At 35.5% G+C, this 9,400-nt stretch overlaps 2 protein-coding genes across 2 annotated transcripts in view; one reads left to right on the forward strand and one right to left on the reverse strand.

Moving 5' to 3' along the window:
• Window positions 1–2,651, forward strand: part of LOC112153802 (NEDD4 family-interacting protein 1-like) — a 6,103-nt gene extending 3,452 nt beyond the window's left edge. The window contains exons 5-8 of the mRNA XM_024284216.2: window positions 692–816; window positions 898–964; window positions 1,232–1,340; window positions 1,641–2,651. Of these exons, the coding sequence (XP_024139984.1) occupies window positions 692–816; window positions 898–964; window positions 1,232–1,338 (299 nt within the window). The 3' untranslated portion in view covers window positions 1,339–1,340; window positions 1,641–2,651. The remainder of the gene's footprint in view (window positions 1–691; window positions 817–897; window positions 965–1,231; window positions 1,341–1,640) is intronic.
• Window position 2,652: 1 nt separating this feature from the next.
• On the reverse strand, window positions 2,653–9,394 carry fgf1a (fibroblast growth factor 1a). Its single transcript, XM_024284217.2, has 3 exons — window positions 5,346–9,394; window positions 4,277–4,380; window positions 2,653–4,184 (listed from the first exon to the last, which is right to left on the reverse strand). Exons 1-3 carry the CDS (start codon window positions 5,650–5,652, stop codon window positions 3,990–3,992), a joined length of 606 nt encoding a protein of 201 aa, XP_024139985.2. The 5' UTR covers window positions 5,653–9,394; the 3' UTR covers window positions 2,653–3,989.
• Between the last annotated feature and the right edge of the window lie 6 nt (window positions 9,395–9,400).

Below are 9,400 nucleotides of genomic sequence, written 5' to 3' on the forward strand. Positions count from 1 at the left end.
TAATTTAGGATTTTTAGGCTAATTTGGAGTTTAGTTAATATTTCAGCCACATGCTAGCTGTTTTGGCTAATTTAGGCTTTCCTCAAGTTTTTTAGTCTATTTTGGAGTTTAGCTAATTTTAGCTGACTATCAGCTTCAGCATTTTTAGCTATCAATTTCAGCATCTTCAGCTATCAGCACTAGCATTTTCAGCGGCCAAATTCAGCTCACAGCATTCACGCTAGCATTATCACAGTTAATGCTATATGTCTAGTTGTTAGTTAGTTTAAAGCTAATGATGGTTAAGATCCGTGCTTTAGATCCAGTTTGCGCATGACCTGATTAGTCGACTAATCTGAAAAAATAATCTGTGATTAGTCAACTATTAAAATAATTGTTTGTAGCAGCACTAGTTTATAGATAGAAAAGCATTCCCATTTCTTTAATCTTAAATGTATCCAGCCTGTGACAAATGGAGGAGTACCATAACAACAACTTTAGAGCTCAGGGTGCTGATCTGTCTCTCCTTCCTGAAAACTAGCTGAAAAGGCAACTTTCAGTGTTTTAAAACGGAAGTGACAGAACATTTAGAAGACATTAGAATCTGTAGAATCCAAATGATTTAATCACTTCCTGCACACAAACTTATAGTAGTATCTGTAGTTTATTTTCCCCATTAAACTTGTAATAATGGCTGTTTTTCTGTCACCAGTGGCATTCCTCTTCAACTGGATTGGCTTCTTTTTGTCGTTCTGTTTGACCACATCCGCCGCTGGTCGATACGGAGCCATCTCAGGCTTTGGTCTGTCCCTCATCAAATGGGTTCTTATCGTCAGGGTAAGAGACCGCTCTAAAAAGTTAGCGGTAACTGTGCATTGGCTGCATTCGCTGACGTAGATTGACGTCGTCTGTCTGCAGTTTTCCACCTATTTCCCGGGTTACTTTGATGGGCAGTACTGGTTGTGGTGGGTCTTCCTGGCTCTTGGTGAGTGAGATGTTATTTTTTACATTATATTCATACTGTAGTAAAAGTATTTTGCTCTTTAAACTATTAAAAAAAAACAATTGTTGTGCAACCTGGTGTTTATTTTAGGGAATGAGTTTGTTGTTTCACTTCAGAAAATGCCCTCCTAAATGAGGAGGCTATGTCAGATGTTTAGGTCTACCAGTAGCTTGAGAAGCATCAGTACCAGCATTCAGCTTGACTGGATCTGCAGTTCCTCTTGTTGAAGGTCACGTTTCTTTCTTCTAGGCTTCATGCTGTTCATCAGAGGTTTTGTGAACTACTCCAGAGTGCGTAAATTGGTCGATCCTGCTTATGGCACTCTTCCCAGAACGAGGGTACTTTTCATCTACTAGAGGTACGTTTCTCTTATCGGCTATGGGGATCATGTGAGCAAAGGTCACGTGATGCTGCACTCATTACTCTGACCACATGAATAAATCGCTGTAACCATTCAGAACAAGAATTCCCCTCATTATAGACGAGTGTCTATTATGTAACCGTCCTCTTATTAGTTCTATTCTTAGTCCTCAGTTGTGCTTTTGTGCAAAACATTTAAGGCCAACCCCTGTGCAGACTCAAGACTATGGATACATAATTTTGTATAAAGCTTTAACTGTCCAATTGTAATTTGGAATTTATTTTCCCTCCATGACAGATGCCGGATGTGGTGCGTCCAGACCCGAAAGAGAGATGTAAAGAAATCATTCAGAACCGATGACAGAAATCAGGATATCTATACATCACATCTGCTCTTTTCCACCTTTATTATTGAAACATGGCTAACTGTAATCTTCCCCCTTCATGTACTCATTAGTGGCAAATGTTGCCTGGTATTGACATCTGTATGTAACGTATGAGTAATGCCTTATATCATTGGGTGGTAGCATGCTTCTGCTCGTGAGGTTAATAACTAGGAAGAGTCTCATGTTGGCGACACTTGAAGCCATAGATATAAATTAGTGCAGCGCTGTAGAAATGCCATAGCATGCAACACATTTTGTAATCTGCACTGGTTCAGCTACTCGGCTGTTTTTAGATTCGAAGCACACCAACGAGGCAAAGAAAGCTGCCGAGAAATCCTCCCTCGGCTCTGAGTAGTGTCATTTCTCTTAGAGCCACAAGAGGGCAGTGTTTTTTCTTCCTTGTTTTAGTTACATGTAATAGATTTTGTTTATAGGACTTCAAATGAGAAATACAAAAGCAGCTTTTTGATTAAACTTTATGCCAGAGTAAAACAACATTTGTCATAAAATAAAGTACAATTTAAAGATGCTTTAAACACATCTTCCATGCATTTTTAGACGAGTTACCAGGTTCTCATTTTCACACTCGAATCCAGGAACGGTTCAGATTTCCAATGAAAGTTTTTAGATCAAAATGGAAATATCTTAGCTGGATTAAATGATCTTAACATCAAAATATCTTAAATTTTATTGTAGCAATTTTCCTGACGATGATTAATTCATTCAGGTATCAAGTAAAAATGAATAAAATTACAGTGAAATCCCACCAAACTGTTTAATCTCAGCATTTTCTTCTGCTTTAGCTTTACTTCATATCAATTCTGCTTGTTTCTATGTGATGTCGAGCAGCACCGTTGGATTTTATGGATATGAAACTGTACATAAAATGTTTAGTGTTGAATAAATGTCAAATTTAAATGCGCCTTTTGGTCTTCTGTTGTTTATTACAGAGATATTGATCACAGTGCCGTCCTGGGGTAATACATCACACATGCTACACTTTGAGTTTTCAATTTTGCTTGACGGGTTAATAAAGCACCACAACATGTAATGAATGCTGTAAAAAATGGTTAACAAAACAAACATGGCAACAACTGATATTTACAGCTACAGTACTACATTTTTTTCCTATTTCTATCTCAGATTCAGATCACCAAACACATTTAATATTTTAAAATAAAACTATTTGAATAAAGAAGCAAGAAAGTTATTAACAAATGGAGAAAAACAGAAGGAAAAAAGGTTCATTAGCTGCTGACATTTTCCTGCAAAAGAATGAGTGTTTCATACACCGTCAGCATGGTTGTAGTGTGATCATCTTCATTTTATTTTCTGAAATTATAGATTTTGAAAAGTCAAGTCATAAGCATATTAGGACAATGGTACAAGTCCACTTTTGAATTAAAAAAAATGGAGGTTTTAGAGTCGGCAGGAATTTTGAAGTAAAAAAACAAAACAAAAAAAAAACATGGAATTTCAAAGTAAAGCCCTCATGTGACACCTTTTCACTATAAAACTAAGACTGAACATATTTAATCTTCTCTGACTAGTATCTTAGTAAACTTTGTGGGTCCTAAGATGATGTGTTGTTCTCTTGGCTTCTTCTCAAAATTGCATGCTTTAGTTTTTCAGTGCAAACATAAGGTCACTTAAATAAGCCATCCATCAAATGTTGTTAAGCGATTTACCTTTAACTTTCTTGCCCAGCGTCTGAAGTGTCTTTTATACCAAACAGAACTGGAAGGCCTCCAGCGTGGCTAAAAGAATTTATCACAAGACTGAAAGAGCAAAGTCTCAAAATTATTTTTGTGTAACCAAGCAAGTTTGCAAACTTCTATATTCATTTAATCAGTTATATCTTTTTGAAATTTTCTTTGGTACATTAATTATAATCTGTTTGATGATCTGAGTGTCATATATTTGATGGTAAAGGTCATGAAAACACTGAACCTTTTTAATTTATGGCTTTAAGATACATAGATGCTACTTTTGATGATTAGTGTTCATAAAATATAATCTCATATAGAATAAATTGATTCTATTAATCTCTACATTTTTCAATATGTTCTTTTTTTCATAAGAACAAAGAATTATACTGATAAATATAAAAAAAAGTCACAATTTTGTTAGTTTTGATCTCTATTATAGATTCCTTGACTTCATACATTTTAATCTAAACTGCAGATCTATTTTAGCTAAACAGAACCTAGTTCAGGATTTGATCCATCTCTCCCAACCCAGCTGAGCATTTTATAAAATGGTTAATCTTCTTCTAGCTGTCTGGGAATAAAGAAGACCGCCTTCTGTCCAATGTGGGTTCTGGGACCCAGCTTAGGCTTCCCGTTCTTTTTAAGACCAACAAACCAGTTGCTATCCTGATACTTCTGTGGTCGGTACGTGTTGTAGAAGTTCTCCTCCAGCTTCTCCAGGAAGTAACACTCATCAGTTACTGTGGGCTGAAAGAAAAAAAAAAAAACACAAAAATGCTGCCAACTGTGGATTTGCAAACTATTGAGTTAGATTGAAGAAAATGTGCTTGAATACTCACAGAACTGTACAAACGCCCTTCGTCGTTCATGGCCAGGTATCGCTGGGATTCGGTTCCTTGGATGATGACGACACCTCTGTCCACAGCTTTCAGCTTTAACACGACTGAGAGGAGAAACTGGTTTTAAACACCCCACAGATTATAATATCAGATTTCTACACAGAGATCAGTTTAGCCTGAAACTTTGTTTACATTGTTTTCCCCCAAATCTAAACTTCTTTATTTTCTTTTTTTTATATAAAATTATCACAGTTGGATCCAAGAAGATAAATTATGTAAAAGAAATGTTAAATAAAAAAATATATAGATTAAAAAAAACTTTAAGAGTAATAATATTCTTATAGTATGATCAGTAAAAATATTTTTAGAAATGTAATTTAGGTGAAATGATCTGGATTAATGTATTTACAGCAAACAAATCACACTGTTCTGACTGAAAGGTTTTAGAAAACCATTTTCTGACATGATATTTAAAAAGCGTTAGAAATAAAATCTGATTTTAGTCTTTTTTTAATGGAACTCCTTTATGTAAATCACAATTTTTTGTCATCCTTCAATATCTGTTTTTTTATGTATTAATGGGGTAAAAGAATATGACTTGTTTTGACAGATAGTGAAGGTAAAATCTACACAACTTCAACAAAAGGCCATTGTGAAGCACGGTGGAGGGAGTGGCATGTATTTAAGATTTAGGTTTTCTAAAGAACAGACTTGTTTAGGGAAAAACTACTAAATCTGATTAAATATGGTCAACATATATGACATAATAAAAGTTAAATGTGTTTTGGGAATAAATCCTTTGGGAAAATTCATTTTTTTAGGAAATTCCCAAAGAGACAGAGTACTTTTGCAATTTCGTAGCCAGTTTATTAATAATTTAAAGAGGATTTTCATTATTATTGGAGTCACTTTGTGATAAACTTTTTTGTTCCCCAGAATGATAGAAACAAACTTCCACACTTGGCTGTTCGTGGGTTTGTCCCCCGCGCGGCGTTCAAACCTCTGCGGATCCAGTCAGCCCGACACACCTGCGGAAGTGACTGCGTCATGCTGCGGCCTGCGGTCTTACTGTGAGCGTCCCGCTCATCCCGCTCGCCCCGCACCGTCCCGTCAGGCGGGATCTGCAGGTGATGTCCGCCGTTCCGGCAGTAGAGCCGGGTCAGCCGCCGGTAGTCCAGCAGAGGCGGGCCGCCGCCCGGGGACTGACCCCGCACTGCGGTCATCTCCGCAGCCTCCGCATCCGCCATGCTGCTGAGGAAAAGTCGGCTACGTGACACAGCGTGCGGGGGTTTCACCGAGGGGAGGAGGGGGGCCTGCTCCGAACGGGAACGAGCACTGATACTGAAGCGCGCTCCCGCGACAACATCATATTCCATCAGATTAATAAAACACCTTTTCCTCTCGATTACTTGTCTTTTATTTTCTTAAATAACCGGATGTTTCTCGTCAAATACAAGTTTTTATTTTATTTTTACAGCCAAACACATTCCAGGGGTCTGGAACATCTATAGACTGTAAAAATAATAATTATCAATTTGGTCCAGAAAAATACTTCCTATCAAGCTATTCCTTTGTAGCTTTTAAATATTTACAAAAATACAACTGTAAAAGTCATATTTTTTATTAACAACAAACTTAACTTTTTTTAACTTTTGACAGCAGGGCGTTCAAGTTCCTTTCAAAATAAAGTACACTCTGTCAAACAAGAACTTCGAGATTGACTTGAATAAGAAATGTAAGAAAATCAAATAAAATTAAATTTACCATCATTGAGACTTTGATGCATCTTCATTCTTTTTACTTAATTTACTACCAAAAGTATACATGACAATATTGGTGTGGAATAAAACTGCTTAAATATAAACATGTAAATGCAATTATGGATAAAAACTTAGCATCTGAATTACAACCAGACACTGAAGTGTAACAGAATAACCGTTAAACTTAAATAATTTGATATTTCTTCAAATCAAGAGTTTTTTTTTTTTTTTTACAAAGTCAAGCAGCCAATAGAGGGTATAGAGGGGATGCATATGGCTCTGAAGAGTCATTTTGCAGACTCCTGAACTACACAAAGATAGTATTGATCAAATTTTAGGGAAATATAGATAATTCTAATTAAAAAATAGATACACAGCTTTTAAACTGGTTGTCATTTTTGTTTCTGTTATTTTGTAACTGTAAAAATCATTTTTTCTTAATTGATGGGGTTAAAAAAAGCCATCACTGCAGAGGTCCAAGCATATATATATATATATATATATATATATATATATATATAATACTCTATTTGACTTGTGTTTAATGGAAAATCTACATTGTCAACAAACAAAATACCATCACTATTGTGAAGCATGGTGGTGGGAGTGTAATGTGTTCAAAATGTTGCAGGTTTTCTAAAGAACTGAACCTTATTCAAATAGAGCCACAACAGAGAGATAAAGGTGACTCATGGGGTTGGAGACCCCTGTACAATACAAAGATAGCATTTATTAGTATTTATTTACTACGTTTTAGAGAAAAATGGCAAACTTAAATGACAAAAAGAAACATCTGCAGCTCTTACATGGTTTCAAAACACATACAAAAGTGCCATGCTTACATTTTATATAGCATTTTAAATAGCATTAGACAGTAGAAATATGAAATGTGTATTAATAGCAAATTATGATTTTTTAAAAATAATCTAATGACCCCATTTGAGAACCAATGAAGCACATAGTCTTCTTTGCTTCTCAGTGAGGATGAGAGGAACTAAGTGATAATGATCTTTTAATTAAACTGGGCGAATGCTTTTCCAGCAGTGATGGAGACGAGATGAAAGATGGTGTTGAAACCAGATGTCAACAGCAGATGTTTACAGCGGCGCTCATGAGAAAAGGCTCCTTACTGTCTTCTAGAAAGAACATTTAGAGACTTGGGAAGTCAATTAATATTTACTGCACTAATAACACCTTTTCTTTAATTTTTAAAAATGATATGATGATGAGCATAATACTGCAGAATCTATTGGATTATCGTCCAGTTTTATGGTCAATTTCACGACAACAGCGTCAGAATGGAAAAAAAAAGTTTTTTATTTGATGAACAAGTGCTGCAAAGATGGAGAAGTGGCTTACAATGAGCTTACCATGTCCACCGTTCAGATTCACGAGTTAGTATTAAGAAAAAACACCAGTTTACAGTTCCTTATGCCGAAAAAGTACCACACAAAAACACATACAGTTCAAACTTTAATCAATGACGCAAAAGATCAACGAGAGTCACACTATAGAGGAGAAAAATACAGGGGGGGGGTACTGTAAAACTTATCTGGAGACAAATACACCGCAGTTTCTTTACAATGGATTATATGTACAGATCCAACTTGTTTTAGCAAGAAAAAAACACAAAAAACAAAAACAAAGAAACAAAAAAAGCGCTTTATAGAGAAAGCATACATACACCAGTGAAACATGATCCGCCCTTTGTTTTTCTTAAAGTCTGCATATGTTTTATACAAAATAGATTTTCAAACAATATTTGGGTAGTGCAAAAGTTTTTTTTCTTTTTTGATTCAAGCTGGTTGATTACTTTCACAAACAGTTTGTGTATGATAAAAACAGGGTTCTATTCTATTCACAGTATTACATGACTTGACCAAAGCTTTGATGTGTTAAAAAAGTGTTTGATTAAAAAAAAAAAAAAAACTGTACATTTGTAACCTTAGAGCCCGCACCTCCTTTTCTTTTTTATTTTCTTAAAAAGGCGGAGTTAAAATGAGTCTGTTAGCTTTGGTCGCCGTGTAGTCAGAGATCAACGTGAGGCTGTGTGGGAGCAGTCCGGGTCAACTGGTGACTACTATCCTGAACATCGTAAAAATCTCACCAAAGAGATAACACTTAAATGTATCTCCTGTGAGTAGCTTATTTTGTGTTTATTATGAAATAAAATAAAAAAAAGAAAAGAGCAGTAGAGCACTACGCTGCATCATGATGATTGTTTGTCTGTCTTTTCTATTGCATATTCAGGTTCCTCTTCAGAAATGTCAAAGAAAGTAAACAGAAGACATTTTAGAGCAAGAAGAGGCAACTTTGACATTATATGTAGTATACACACATATATACGTTTGTAAGATGTATTCATACTCCTCTGGTAATGCAAAAACACCCACAATGTTCACTAAAGTAACCAGCAAAAATTCAAAAGCAATTTTTATTGCTATATTTTTAATCATTTTGTCAAGTTATTTTAGTGATTAATGAGTTTTTTTATTTTATTATCAGAGGAGTACCAACATTTTATTTATATATATATGTATATTTCTATAAGCCTGTATAAAGGAACAGCAGCAGCAGAGTCTTGGATAGACTGAATGTGAAAGTAACCCTTTTACAGGTGATGAAGGTATTTTTTCTTTTGACTGTTACAAACACGAACAAAAAAACAAAAAAAAACAAAACAAAAAAAAAAGGATCCATTGTCTGAGCCAATCAATGAATGGCAGCGGCGGCAGCTTACCCCTCAAACTTTACACATCCTACTAACTAAAATATTTCCCCAACACACAAAACATCAGGAGACACAAAAGCAGACAACGTTTGGGAAATCCAAATCGTCCAGAAACTGTTTTTGGCTTTTATTGGAACTTAAAAAAAAAAGTGTGAATAAGACCATATCTTCTTTAAAAACCTGAGCTTGAAAGCAGTGTATATTATATTGATGCTCTTCTCTGTTGTTGGGACACACATTAAAAACAACCTATGACATATTTAAATATATAAGTGAGCACTTCGCTGTAACTTGAAATATTAATCTAATAATATATATATATATATATATATATATATTCCTGGCAGCTCACTAACTTTCACCAGTCAATATATACTTCTGTTAAACTATCTGAATATCTCTTTAAGTATCACATTCATGTTAAAACCTTGTGTTTAAACAATAACATGTTGAGGTTATGAAACAGACAAGCTATGCAGACCTGATAAGAAAAGACGTTCCGACCCAAACCCGAAACCGGAGATACTGTCAGACCGAGGCGCCGGCGGCTCCGGACTCCTCCCTTCCCTGCACTTGTAAGAACACTTGCTTTCACTGCGAACGCCCGCTTCCTCTTGCGATACGAATACTGCA

The sequence above is a fragment of the Oryzias melastigma genome, linkage group LG10 (genome assembly GCF_002922805.2).
Source record: "Oryzias melastigma strain HK-1 linkage group LG10, ASM292280v2, whole genome shotgun sequence".
Classification (NCBI taxonomy): Eukaryota; Metazoa; Chordata; class Actinopteri; order Beloniformes; family Adrianichthyidae; genus Oryzias; species Oryzias melastigma.